At 44.4% G+C, this 15,132-nt stretch overlaps 1 protein-coding gene across 1 annotated transcript in view; it reads right to left on the bottom strand.

The window, feature by feature from the left end:
• The window catches only part of LOC124553381, a 43,053-nt gene that overhangs the window by 12,270 nt on the left and 15,651 nt on the right, over window positions 1-15,132 (bottom strand). Inside the window, exons 3-4 of the mRNA XM_047127251.1 lie at window positions 10,646-10,821; window positions 1,859-2,067 (exon numbers count right to left, since the gene is read on the bottom strand). Coding sequence (XP_046983207.1) covers window positions 1,859-2,067; window positions 10,646-10,821 — 385 coding nt within the window. The remainder of the gene's footprint in view (window positions 1-1,858; window positions 2,068-10,645; window positions 10,822-15,132) is intronic.

Below are 15,132 nucleotides of genomic sequence, written 5' to 3'. Positions count from 1 at the left end.
CTGGATGTCGCAAGCCATCTCCAACATCACCACGTGCTCAGAAGAGATTCGCACCCGTTTCTTCTCCCCCCCCCCCCCCCCCCACTCCCTATCTCGACCGAACTGCCACAGTCTCTCTGAATTATCATGACAACTTTTCCCTGAAGATATCTTCAATGTCGGGTTTAAAGTTAGCTTCCAGACAAACGGCTAGTGATTCACAACTCTGTAAGCTCTTGTCGCTGCTCATTCTTTAATATCTGGTCGCTACTCGCGAGGAATAGAAACATCAACTTCACCTCACACGTTTGTTCTCGGTGTCCATTACAGTTTCAGTCATACTTATGGACTTGCTGCCGAGTGCAGCTGAGTCTAGAAACAGATGGGGTAAGAGTCTGCTTGTTTAGTAACTTGCTAACAATGCGTATTTCCGTTTATGTGCCACTATTATTCATGTGAGTGTCTGCCGTAAATTATCGGCTGCAGCCGAAATTTTGTAAAGACCGTTCTTCGCAGTATTACAGTCCCTGGTTCTAATATACGCATATTCTTATGATAACTTAATTCTTTATGTGTTGTAGCCCTTTTCGACCACCTTAGTTTCTTAATTAGTCGGTTTACTACCAATGAAAACCCTGCAAGTTCGATTGCCTGAAGCGGTCAAGAGTGACAACGGCAGGCATAAATAAATTTTCCGCTGAGGGAGCACAAGCTCAGTGTCCCCCCTTCCTCTCATTTAAATGGAGTTACCCTCTACCGAACAAGAAGCTATCAGACAGTTACAAAGAAAAGAACGATTACAGCTTGTTTCATGTCTGGTGCAACGATAGATAGATGACCGAGTAAGTGATAAAGCCCAGCAACGAGAGTAAAATAATAAATTTAAAGAATATAGTGATTCGAACAAATAGAGTTCTTTAGCAAACAGGTGCGATAGCTGAAAATACAGTGTTTCCTCAGTCCTACTACAGTTCATAGTAGTAACATTTCTAAGGATAATATTAACAGTGTATCTCATACAATTAACTGTTCTGTTACAAATCTAAATATTGTTCGTCAAAGAAAATTAGTAAATACGAACAGTATCGTGCTAGAATCACACATGAAAAATCTAGAACACTACACCAGTTACAGTATTGACAGAAAATTAGCTTGTCTGTAGCCGTTATGTTGCAGAGACCATTCGCCATTTTTAAAAAGCCTTAGACTAGGTCTGAAAAAAAAGTACATGTACGGAATTTTAGAGTGTTTATAGAAGATAAAGAGGAACACTTTTTTATATGAGGCACGTGTCGCATATATATGAAGGTCTTATCTGCACTGACGTTCAGAGACGGAGTTCAAAGTGCTTTGGGATGGGCACTGTTTTAGAGGTGTTGCGTGCCTCCTACGGGAGGGAGAGAGTTGTTCAGTGTACCAGACCCTGGCAGACACCCCAGGTGAGGTGGTAGCCTGTTAGGCTGAGGATGCAAACATTATTTGTGAGACACCCACTTGTTTCGAGTGTGTTACACAATCGTTAGCACCCAGCTGGCACTTGAGTAACGTCTCTAAAACATCACACCTGTGACATTTCTGTCACATAAAATTTGTTCTTTTTAATCTTCTCTAAACACTCCAAAATTTTGTGTACGTAGTCTTTTTTTAGTCCCTGCATAATGAAGAAGACAATAATACATCGAAATGAAGTAGTTAGGTTGTCATAGATCCAGACGGAGAGTTGCCGAGGAATCTAAAAACTGACTTTGGAAAGAGCACCAGAGATCATGCGTGGCGTGCAAAATCACGCAAGATCTAAAACTACATGTTCAGAAGGATATTTGAATCTCAGTTGTCAGCGCATAACCGTGAAGTGGCCGGGTCCCAGTATTAAACTTACCTACAATCTTGAAGTCATCTTCGTAGAATGAATAGATGTAGTCAGCTGCATTGTACCAGGAGACACGATGGAAGGCGTACAGTTCGTCAGCGAGGCTGAACATTTGCGACGCCTCTGGCTGCCGCTCCTTGCACAGCGCACTGAAGTCGTCGTCAGAGGAGAGGCTCCACGGCTGATAGCGCAGCAGGCGTTCACTCAACAGCGGCCGCCTGTAGCACACAAGGTGCCAGGTTAAAAGTCGAAAACCTAGCATGTATAGTTTATGCAAGAACGTACAAGTATTCAGAACGGATTTCCACTCAGCAGTGGATTAGAAACTTCCTGGCAGATCAGTACTGTGTTCGAGACTGGGACACAAACCTGGAACTTTTTCATTCTTTAAAGGATGCATAGAAACACAGCAAACAATCGCAAACCCATTGGTCTTTTTAGCATTTTAGCGCATCGAGATTTCAACTTTAGATTTCAGAATACTTGAGTGCTATACCGATTGTAATTATTTCTTGCAGATCATCCACTCCGTTCTGTGCTGCTATATCGTTTTAACTTGTTTCAGGCACACCAAACAGCAGAACTGCAGCGCTTCCCGCAGAATACCTCTTTCCTTTAAAGAAGAATTTCGTATGCATTGCAGGAGAGTGAACATGTGATATTTATGTTAAGGATATGAATGGCTTGTTCAAATTTGTTATAGATGATTTTAGACGCTGACATGTACACACGTCTGTTATGAGCTGAAGCAAAATATTCCACATTACCACTTGAAAATGGCTCAAAAGGTCGAAACTGCAATAGTAAAACAAATAATTTTTAAATTCAATGGCGAATATGACGTCCTTATAGAAATAGACGTCGAGCTGGGCTGGCAGAAACCGAGAGCCGCCGTCACAGCCTTACTTCCGCCAGTACCTCAGCCGCTGCCTTCCAGCCGTCACAGAAGCTCCCCTTCACGGCTGGCGGGACCAGCGCTCCCGGAAGGATGGGCACTGCAGTGACCAGAGGCCTCGGGAGTTGCTTCCTGGGCGAATCCTCACTCTGCAGTGGAGAGTGCAGTCACTTGAAACGTCGGGGATCCGACACACGGCTCTGACCTGCCAGGGAGTTTCCTATCTGCTTTAGGTGATGTGACATCTGCGATAATTTTCCGTAAAGACTGTATGACACAGGAAGATGAGTTCAGTGGACAAACGTGAGTGTACCGTCAAGCAGGTGCACTTATTCAGTCCCTTTCAGCTAATCCAACGGCTAAGGACAGCGCGATACGATGACTTAAGCTACTTCAAATCCGTCTTTGCAAATACCAAACATCTGTTTTTATTTCGCAATACGTGTTTTGCTTTACTCATTATACCCCTATCAGCTTTGGCATTTTTATAATGTTTCCGCTTACGCCCGGCAGTGCGCATGCCAGGATCTCACACTTGTATACTTGACGTGCAGAAGTACATGTCTGCCGACGTAAAACTTGACAAAATGACGCTTCACTATTGCATAAAAATGTTTGTTTACTTGGCTCTGAAGCATTCGCTCGGTCTCGTTTCGTGAGTGGTTGGTGCGGGTCTCTCGTCTGGCAGTGGAAATTATCATACAGAAATTGTTGGCCTAAGGTCAGTGTTCCGTACATAGATTCGATGCATCTGTGTCAGGTACATGTTATGATGAGAATGGAGCCCTCAGAATCGGGTATGAGACAATTTTTTCCTGATTAATCTACGACTGCATTCCCTATAGCCCATCAACGATGGAAAGTCTCCATACTGCCAGATACAATGCAGAACAATCAGTACTCCCTCTACTCCTTGTAGTATGGTTCTTGGTTATCAGTGTTATTTGACAACGACGTTGTCAATTAAAGCATGAAGCTGCATCATAATGAGTTCCGTGTGATGTCTGGGTCCCCAGTTTGACCGGAGAGCTGTCCCTCCCATAAGACAAGTGGTGCCATGGTGCTAAGGCTCGCAAATCATTTCCACGCCACGTACAGCAGCACGCTGTTCTGCTTGGAGCTACAGTACCACACCTACTCCACTGACAAGCTGGGACTCAGAACCCGTGCCGTGATGAAAATCATCATTTCTACGCCCCAGATGGAGGATGTATGTGCACACTGACTATGATCTGAATAAACATTATACGGAGATTTGGTTGAGGAAGAATTTCGGGAAAGGGCTGTTTTTCACGTAATAGAGCCGTTCATTCCATAAGGCAACGAAAGAACGGATTTAAATGCAGCAAGGAAGTGAACAAACAATATCCACTGAAACAAGCTCTAAAGAAAATCTCGAAACTTGTGGACAGTTGCGAATGTACTATACAGCTATAATGATACAAAACTGACTGCTATATTCAGTTTAGGAGCAAGTGCGTTGCAACACAAAGTGGCAAATCAACAGAGGACGCAATAAATACTCGCCACATGGAGGTGGAGTGTCGACAAGCGGGGCAGACCGCTGCCACGGGAGGCAATCGTCGACAATTTGCGTGCAGAGGCAGGGTCAGTGTCATATAGGCGGCTTTGGCCTGTAGTGCTGGAGCCATTGCTGAAGGTATCATGCGAGTCCAGTAATGAAGTGGATTGGCGGAATTTAGAAATGACCGATTGTAAATGGCGATACGTGAACTCCAGAAGAGACACGAAATGGCGCGCTGCCTGGACTAGGAGGGCGGTACCTAAGCTGCACCACTGCCGCTGTGGCCCCTCATGCGTCTTTGGTTCTCGCCTTTGTACTGACATCCAACAGAAGGTAAACACGCTGGGTCGTATGAATAAACAAGACGACGTTCTCTGGAGAAGATTCTCCGAGCAAAAGAACATTCTCTGGGAAAGCTCTTACGAGCAAAACATTCGAAGCCATAATCTGTGACGAGAGTCTTCCTTTTTCTCACTACCTCTGTTCCCTGCTGAGTTCTCGGTGTGTGTGGTCTGCCGTGTCCGGCACAGAAAGCACGCGCAGTGTCACGTGTCATTCAGCTCGCTCAAACGGGCGACAAGTCTGGAACCGGCATCAGTGTGTTCAGGCAGAGTTGCACTGCGTTTCATTTTGTTTATTTTATGTGCGGCAACAAATTATTAAGACAATTACGTACAGTTTACGAAAATGTATTTACTTGCGATGTTACCGAATTTACAACATGCGGAAAACTTTTCAGTTATAGAAGTCAGGCGAACATCATGCGAACGAAATCTTAAGATTACATGACTTTTTATCTACTTCAAGCCGGAACTCTGTCAGAGCTCTCTAACACGAGATAATTTTGGTTAAATACGGCCCACAACTGTCTGCTCGCGTGGCAAGCACGTAAGCGCCACACCATGCGTTCGATATGAGTAACAGGTCGCTAGGTTTGCAATAAACCAGTTATTAATTTTTCTGGTAACCCTACTTATTTCTAACATCACACTATATAAGACTTATGCTGTGAGAAGACATGATGGTGAACGTCTGGAAAAGTCAGCGACACGGTTGTTTGGTGTAGGCCTACAGCTAAATGTTCTCGTACGTCAGTCTGAAAACTTGGGTCTACTAAATAGCAATAAAAATGTTTCAGTTTTCACTTCTTTTGAGAGGTAGTCCGCAGATTATGTTCTTATTGTCAAAGCGATATAAACTTCTACAGCTCCTCAATTCAGCACTTCGTTGGGATATATATTTCTTTTTTTGCCTCCCAAGCAATATGAATTCTGCCATCATTGCCAAAATGTAGCTAAAACTTAACAGAACTTACTCAGCCCGAAGAATGCTACAGATCTCGCTTCAATATTTTCCGGTTGTGAGAAGCTCCTCTAGTTTTGTTCACACGAAATCGGAGAACGTTCTTTGTTTTGAGCAACATCCCTCACCCTTTTACTCGCGATGAGCGCATTCTCGGCTGCAGTATATTCTCTCACTCGCTTTACTCATGTTAACCTCAAAATGTCCTCCCAAAATTTCCAGTACGACGTATATCCTCCGTTTTACTGACACGCCCCACTATACTTCGCCAGCACCTCAGTTCTCACATGGACTCTGCCAGTGGTTCTTCGCCGATCATCTCCCACCCTTCGCCGTCGTCTTCACTGCTTCACCACTCACAGAGAGCCGTAGTCTGGCAGCTCCTTCGCCACTGCCTCCGTCAAATGCTCCACCACCGTCGCCGCCACCTGCGCCACCGTCGACTCCCTCTCCAGCAGCGTCGCTGCCTCTGTCGCCAACACCGTCGCCAGCCCCCATCCGCGGCCCGCCCCATCGCCCCCAACACTGCCGGTGCAGGAAGTTCCAACCACATCCACCACCACTGTAGCTTCGTCACCGCCGTCATAAACTCCTGTCAATGTCCTTATCTGCACACAACTGGGGCCACCTATTACACTACAAGCCCCATGCATGCAGTCATAAGACCAAACAAATGAAATAGAATAAAACATCACGATTCCAAATGAAACCAAGCCAAAAGTGATTTCACTAAATTTACGAACATGAAACCAATAATTCCTCTCAACTATCGTCCTTTGTATCTACATCTACATACATAATCCGCAAGCTACCGTCCGGTGCGTGGCGGAGGGTACCCTGTTCCACAACTAGTCGTTTCCTTTCCTGCTCCGCTCGCTGACAGAGCGAGGGACAGACGCCTGTCTATATGCCTCCTTAGGAGCCGTAATTCCTCGTATCTTGTCTTCGTGGTCGCTACCAGAAATGTATGCTCGCGTCATTAGGATCGTTCTGCAGCCAGCTTCAAGTGCCGATTCTCTTAACTTTCTCAGTTGTTTTCTTCGAAATGAGTGTCTTCTTCCCTCCAACAATTCCCTGCTGAGCTCCTGAAACATATACGTAACACTTGCATGCTGATCGAAACTCCGGTAAGAAATCTACCTGCTCCGTCTGAATTGTTTCGATGCCTTCTTTCAATCCGACCTGGTGCAGATCCCAAACACTCGAGCAATGCTGAACAAGAAGTCGCTCTGGCGTCCTATACGGGGTCTCCCTTACACACGAACCACACTTTCACAAAACTCTCCGAATACACCGAAGCCGACCGTTGGCCTTCCCTACCAGAATCCTCACATGTTTATTCCATTTCATCTCGCTTCGCAACATTACGCCCAGATATTTAAACGAAGTGACTGTGGTAAGCAGGACACTTGGAATGCCGTATGCGGATATTACGGGTTCGTTTTTGCTACTCATCCGCTTTCTTCTACATCACACCAACTAGAAATTTTGTCGACGTCATCTAGTGTCAACCTGCAGTCACTCAACTTATTCCATATGCTCGTTCTTCCGTTAGCACCCCGCAATGGGACACCGTGTCAAATGCTTTCGAGAAATCTAGAAATATGGAATCTGCCTGTTGCCCTTCATCCATAGCTCTCAGTGCATCATGCGAGAAAAGGAAAAGGTGAGATTCACAGAAGCGATGCTTACCAAAACCGTGTTGATTTGTGCACATAAGCTCCTTAGTCTGAAGAAAGTTGATAATGTTCGAACTGAGAATACGTTCAAGGATTCTGCAGGAAACAGGTGTTAGGGATATTGGTCAGCAATTTTGTGGGTCCGTTCTTTTACCTTTCGTATACACTAGAGTCACTTGCACTTTTTTCCATTCGCTTGGTTCTTAGCGCTGATCGCAAGATTCGCGGTAAATGCAAGCTAAGTAAGGGGCCAATGCCGTACACTACTCTTTATAAAACCAAACTGGCATTCCACCTAGGCATTGCCACTTATTTATTTTCAGCTGTTTCAGCTGTTTCTCTACGCCAGCGATACTCATTACTATGATTTCCACACGGGACTCTGTGCGATGGTCAAACGACGGCACGTTTGTACCATTCTCCTGCGTGAGCGATTTCTTAAACGAGGAATTTTTAACTTCGGCCTTCCTTTTGGAATATTCTAGCGCCAAAGCAGACTGGTCAACGTGTGACTGAATAGAAGCGTTGGATCCGCTTAACGATTTTGCAGAGGAGCAAAACTTTTTCCGGTTCTCCGGTGGTAGCTGTTGTATGCTTCGCGCACAGATCTTTTCACAGACGCACGAATCTCTACAAATATTGCTGTCCTCATTTGCGCGTTCTCTTTTGAACCGAGAATGTAACAGCCTTTCGTTCCTCAGCATTTTCCGAATTTCGTTATTAAAGCACGATGAGTCTTTTCCGCCCTTGATCCACTGAGTAGGCGCATACTTTTCCGGATCACGATTTACAATCTCTTTAAACTTTAGCCATAATACCTCTATGGCCATAATTCAGGAATTAAATGATTGTATTTTATTGTCTAAGTGAGACGCTGACAACTGCATATCTAGCCGGCCGAAGTGGCCGTGCGGTTAAAGGCGCGGCAGTCTGGAACCGCAAGACCGCTACGGTCGCAGGTTCGAATCCTGCCTCGGGCATGGATGTTTGTGATGTCCTTAGGTTAGTTAGGTTTAACTAGTTCTAAGTTCTAGGGGACTAATGACATCAGCAGTTGAGTCCCATAGTGCTCAGAGCCATTTGAACCATTTTTGAACTGCATATCAACTCTCCTAGCGTTCTCGACTGATTTACTGACTTTCGTAACCATAGTCGCTATGATAACATCATGATCACTAATCCCCATCTCTATGCTGACGCCATCGATAAGGTCCTGCCTGTTTGTGCTGGCTGACGAACTAGCTGCTCAACACAGTTTTCGGAAAATGTGCTCAAAAGTCCTTCACAAGACTGTCTGTCTGCACGACCTGCAGTGAATCCATAGACGTCCCAGTCTATACTCGGTAGGTTAAGGTCACCGCCAGCTAGTGTCGCGTGATCTGGATATTTATGCAATGCTGACTATTTACCTTCTTTGAATGGCTCCACATCTGTCCCAGCGGAGTCGGGTGGGTGGTAAAAACATCCAACAACTGATATGGTTTCACCTAGTCCTGTTATGTGCGACCACGTAACTTCACTACTGCACTCAAATTCAACGTCAGTAAAGAGAATATTTTTTGTCAACTGCAATGAACACTTCCCCTCCTACGGCGTCGAATATGTCTTTCCGATAAACATTCCAAGACTCGCTAAATATCTCAGAGTTTTTCACTTTGGGTCTTAACCAGCTCTCAATTCAAGAATAATTTGAGGCTGAGAACGTTCATGGAGGAGAGTAAATTTGGGAACTATGTTACAAATACTTCGACAGTTGACTGATAAAAGTTTCAGAGTCGAACTCACTTTACTCTGAAAGCTATCTGATTTCCCTAAATGTGTACCAACTGGCGAGTGTTCATGAGAGTACCTCAAACTACTGGCTAGCCTGAAACCCCCCATGTACTCTCCACAAGTACTCTGCTATCCGATTAGCGGCTTCGTTTGTGTACTGCACACCTGTCTTGAAATCTACCCATCTCCGATTTTCAGTTCACCTTCCCAATCACTGTTACCTTCATTCCCACTGCCTGACACAATATCGATAGTTTTATCCCGCCACACTATCTGCCTGTGTCCGTGCACAGTGAACCGGTAACCTACTCACAGTTCTGATGACAGATGTGGAGTAGCAAACCAAAAAACCCCACACGATAAACATTGTGGAGTAACAATACCGTTCCTCAAAAACAGCTCCAGTTGGCTGCAAATCATGTTCAATCATCCTGCATAATACTTTATCCTGAGTGTGTATTTTACCACCCTGGCCGTGATCTGTGCTACTGCCAGTCATCATCCTATAGCACATAATTTCGTTACACTGACCACTGCCTGTCCACAGCTGTTTACCCACATCAATTCTCATGATGAACTTAACTGTGGATGTCGGTTGATCACCTTTGTTTCAAAAGACCTAGTCCGTTTCCCAGACACACTCATCCCAAAGTAGCTCCCCTACCGACCTCTTCAGATATAACTGCAGAACTCTTTCATCCTATTGATAGTAATCACGACTGAGTCTAATTGTCCATCCTAATCTATGTTCTCCACCTCCATAGCTATCCCACAATAAGCCACCTGAAAGAATCCAAGAACACCGCCACAAGACCTGGGGTGCCTGCTGGGAGCTTGCCCATTCCCACACAGGAAGCCACCTGGTCACCCTCCACAGTGCCAACGTATCTCCTACACTACTCCATTCCACGGCCCTGTATGTCAACCACTCGAGAGACTATTCCGCTTTCCTCCCGCTCACAACCTCCACTATTTACGCTCTATGCTACGGACTGATTTAAACACACCAATCACAGGACAAAATATAAGAATGACGGCTATCCGCTTCCTGCCCTCATCGCTGCTTAGATTTTTCCTCCATCTATTGAGATGAACATGACAAGTGGCCTCTTTTCCTCACCGACTGGATGCCAGTATCTGGACTAGAGTCGCAACTACACGGTATTACCGTAATTACTCCCGAAGTGTTTTTGTTTTTTTTGTCCCGAATAAGACGAGGATACGCTCACTTTTCGTGCCAGGTTCCACATCATTGTTTCCACAAATTATGAAAAATTCGGAAGTATCTGTAACCATCAGTAATTTCTCTAGTAAATGCAGTAACATCGTTTATTGTGTCAGTTTTCTCCGCTGGCCTGTTACGTAATACGTGGCACATTTTAAGACACAATACGAATCAAAAAATCGAAGGTCAAACACAGTCAAAATCCTTTGTAAATCACGAGTTTCTTTAACCATGTCCTTCACTACTGTCTATTAGTGCTAGTTCTTTGATCCATTTTGAATTAAATGATCCCTGTGTTTTCTATAACTTTAATGAATACTTCCATGGATAAAAGTGAGATAAACTCTAATAAACCATAGTGAGTACGACAGACATTTGAGTGTACACTGGTTTACACCTGATTATCAAGTTCCCTGGCCCGTCCTTGTCTTCTTCCATCTCGTAGTGCTCCACCTGTTTGCTGGCTAATTGCATGTCATGTACCCATCCGGTTAATTTCGTGCGCAGCATGTCTTTCACACGTTCCATGTCCTTAATCCAACCGTGGAGTTGCTGATCACTTGCGTGGTTACCCTGAGACACACAGAAAATAGTTCAAATTACTATCATAACATCCACAAGCAGCAGCCTGTCTTAGTATACAGTTACATGTAGCACTATTACATGACACTGAAATTACTGCCAGCGCATGAGTGCAGTACATTCAGTTTTGTACATGCATAAAAACATTAATGCACAGCAGATGCCCGGTGGTTTTTTTAAAAATAAATACATTTCTCAAACTGTGACATCAGATAAGAGAGGTGCAGATATTTGTTGGTAGTTGACATTACAGACGCCTGAATGTATGAATGTATACTCCCGTGACGATGTATCCAACTGAAATGTTCTGCAGCTGCCAGCAGCGTCGGGTTCCTACGTGTAAAGCCACATGGCCTGGCTGGAACTCTGACGAGATTCTATTCAAACTTTTGAACGATTTTCGAAAACAGAATGGCCAGACTGTTGACAAATACGTCAAAATCCTACTCGTTACCAACGCTCTGAGAAACCTGAACACATGTTATGACCTTCTACAAACGCAACGATAGACATCAGCCGCTCCATATCTGAAACATTATCTGAGGTAGTTGTGCACACGGGAAATGTCAGTTTGACTAAAAATTTTGTAGCGTTTGTCTGTTGCCTGGCTGATCGCTTTTGCAGAAAATTTGCGTTTGTTGCTCGTCATCTAACACGATGTCGTCTGCATCTCAACACGTCTCGACTATTGCAGATTTGAAGGAATGTATTGACTGTCCGAGTGTTAAGATCATTTTTTCTGGACCATTTTCGGGTACGAAGTTCACATTTGTGTCACATATTAAGGTCTATGCTACTTTGGCGTTGTAAAAATCGTAAGCTTCTAAGTCAATGCAATAAAGATATGGCCATTTAAATGATATATTTTGATACTCGAAACATCACTCACAAAAATCTATAAGGCGCTCCCTGTTGATTTAGAATCATGACATTTTGGAAGAAGCCAGATTTCACAGTGCAAATAAAGGAAAAAATCTTAAAACCCATAATTGGTAACTATATAACTCTAGAAAATACTTTTCGTATTATTTTTTATCAGTCTGTCGATTTGTCTGTCCATCTGTTGTGAATCTTTTTCTCTGGATCAGTTCTGGGTATCATGTTCAAATTATGTCACATACAAAGGTATACGTAAAAATTGTAAGCTTATAACTGACTCCAGTCAATAGATATGGATGTTTATGTCTCGTGTTTTATAATCGAAAATTCACTCATGGAAACCTATAGGGTGCCCTCCATTGACTTGGAATCATGAGATTTGGCAACAACTAAGTTTTCCAGTACAAGTAAAGCAAAAAATCTGAAACTTGTTAATTTTTCATGATATCACATAAAAATGTCGTTCTCGATTTGGACTTACATTGTATTCGTAACCTGTTGAAAGTATAACATACGAACATTACTGCATCCAAACATAAAATGTATGTTGTATTCATGATGTAGTACGTAAACGGAAATGTGTTATTAAATCTTCTCTCCCTACATACATAAACTAAAGTCCTCTGCTTGCTTGTTCTTGTTTGTTTTGGCTGGTCTGAGGAAATAACGTAGAACTTCTGAATCGATCTTGGTATTCCTGGGACCAGTATCTTGCCAGTAAATCTACAAAGTGTCGATAACAGGCAAAAATTATTGGGAATCTCGATTCCGAGGATGGGGAGTTTGTACAGAACCCTTAGTGCGTGAGTCCCTCTCGCACTTTCCCATTCTGTTTTCCTTTTTTCTATCTACCCTAGCATCACCCAGTATGTTGTTCTGGAAGGTGAGTGCTCACCACAGACATGGGTGCCGTCAGGAGTGTCTGAGGGAAGTGGGACAGAACTGCTCTTGTTCTCTGTACGTGGAGTCCCCAATCCTTTTGGGTCACACTGAAACAGGTGACAGTGGTTCCACAATAGATTATATTGAGATAGGGAACCAATACTCGAAAGTGCATATTTGCTGTGTTAAGGACATGCACAGCATACACCACCCAACAACAATGTAGCTCACAGCAATTCTTCAAAGCAACGACTGTCAGTCTGAATGAATGCGTGTATTGCAATGATGCCTGCAGTTCTTCACACTCTGGCAAAGATCTCGGGTGTCCGTTGTGCACTCGAACAGTAGCAGCTGATAAACAGTGTACACACCTGACCACCAAACGGACATACTGTGCACAGTTGGTCTCACAGCACTCAAGCATCGCAACGGCGCATTAACCTGTGACGCAAGCACACCACTGACCCTGCTGTCAGCTGTCCATTGCATCAGATAGCTTGTGTCGTGTTCATGGTGAGGTGTGTTGGTGTATACAGTGCACAATGAGTAATCAAAGATGAAATGTGCAAGCACTGGGACAAACGGATTTTGAGCCCTATGTCTGCCCGTGGCAATCCAGTATCGTTCACAGCGCTGTACTGTCCAACTTCATACAGTTTGTATTGTTTGTGGATGAGGCCTCATTCATCCGTGATGTTGTTTTCAAAAGCCAAACAGGCAGATCTAGAATGAGGACAACACCCACGCCACCCATATGGGAGGCCAACAGCAAAGATTCTCAGTCAAGGTATTTTAGGGCATTATCCAAGATCATTCCACTTTGATGTTAGTGTCTGCAAGCACCAAGCACCTGAAGAATACTCACACTCATTGTAGGACTGGAAAGGGGGGGTCCTCTCTGATGGCCATTGCGATCGCTGGATCTTACGACCCTTGACTGCACTCTCTGAGGTTATGCCAAGATGTAGGTGTACGAAACACCTGTAGATACAGCTGAACACCTGCTGGCCAGGGTCCAAGCTGCCCGCCTCCTGGTACAACATTGTTGCTCACGGGCGAGGCCTCCACGACGAGTGCGGCCGCTTCATGTTTAAAGATGATTAAAGGTGTAGCTGTTGTCACACGCATCGACTCAGTCTGTGTTTCGACAAGTCTCTACACAGTTGTCACTTCTGCCCAGCTGCTCAGAACAATAAAGTGTGACATGTCTTGGAAGACAGTAGCGTGATTGACTCGATTCCACTATCACAGTAGCCGCCACGATACAGGAATGACCTGTGAGGATATGCTGACATCACTCCGAAACTGTGATCACAGAGAGAGCGTCATGCAGTCAAAGGTCGTGAGATGGTGGTATGAATGTGGGAAATTTTCAAGAACACTGCCATCCTGAATTTGGAATCATTCAACTGTATGTCAGTCAGACACCTTAGGCAAGTGTACGGTGGTGGAGAGAAAAACGGATTTACTTGTGTTGCAGATATGTGCAAATATTATTTTCTTAATAAAATTTTTGTACTTATTTAGCTACTCCGAGATCATTTTTTACAGTTCTTTTGTCAGCTATGTTTATTTACCAGGTCACATCTACACTCTTTTTGGAGAACTGTCGAGATGATTTCCCAAGTTTCTGCAATGTGTCACACGAAACGTAACCGATCAGCAGCTACTTGTAGCCAGCATATTCCATTTCGTGCGTTTCTGTCACAGCACAATCCCACTCGTTTAATATGTGGAAGTTCTTCTTCTTACGAGAAATAAACCCGTTTGTGCTGCCTTGCGTCCACGCTTGGTAAGTAATGAGAGTAGTAGCAAGTTGAGAGAGGCATGTTCAAATGTGTACCAACACGCTGGGCACTGTCGCAATGCGCTATGTGTAAGTAATGTTAGTGGGGAGAGAAGAAGCGTGATGGACTGCGACTTGAATTGCTGATCAGCGCACGCTGCGTGGCTGAAGGGTTTTGTAAACAGCCCTGCGGAGGGCGACCCGAGTCTTTTTCTCCCTCTCCGACTGCCAGCCAGCCCCGATATCGGATTCAAGCGCTCGTGCGATATCCGTGACGACCATGGTGACTGCAGTCATGGCCACGCACGTTGGATAACAATGATGACGCCGCACTGTTGTCACTGTTTACCGACGACGGTGTGATGTCATTCATCATGGTCGCCTTGGCTGAGGATGAAAGCAAGTATACGTATTTTCTATACTGTTTTTGTTTATACACTACTGGCCATTAAAATTGCTACACCACGAAGATGACGTGCTACAGATGCGAAATTTAACCGACAGGAAGAAGATGCTGTGATATGCAAATGATTAGCTTTTCAGAGCATTCACACAATGTTGGCGCCGGTGGCGACACCTACAACGTGCTGACATGAGGAAAGTTTACAACCGATTTCTAATGCACAAAGAGCAGTTGACCGGCATTGCCTGGTGAAACGTTGTTATGATGCCTCGTGTAAGGAGGAGAAATGCGTACCATCACGTCTCCGACTTTGATAAAGGTCAGATTGTAGCCTATCGCGATTGCGGTTTAT

The sequence above is a fragment of the Schistocerca americana genome, chromosome 11 (assembly GCF_021461395.2).
Source record: "Schistocerca americana isolate TAMUIC-IGC-003095 chromosome 11, iqSchAmer2.1, whole genome shotgun sequence".
Taxonomy (NCBI): Eukaryota; Metazoa; Arthropoda; class Insecta; order Orthoptera; family Acrididae; genus Schistocerca; species Schistocerca americana.
This window is presented reverse-complemented; position numbering and strand designations above follow the sequence as displayed.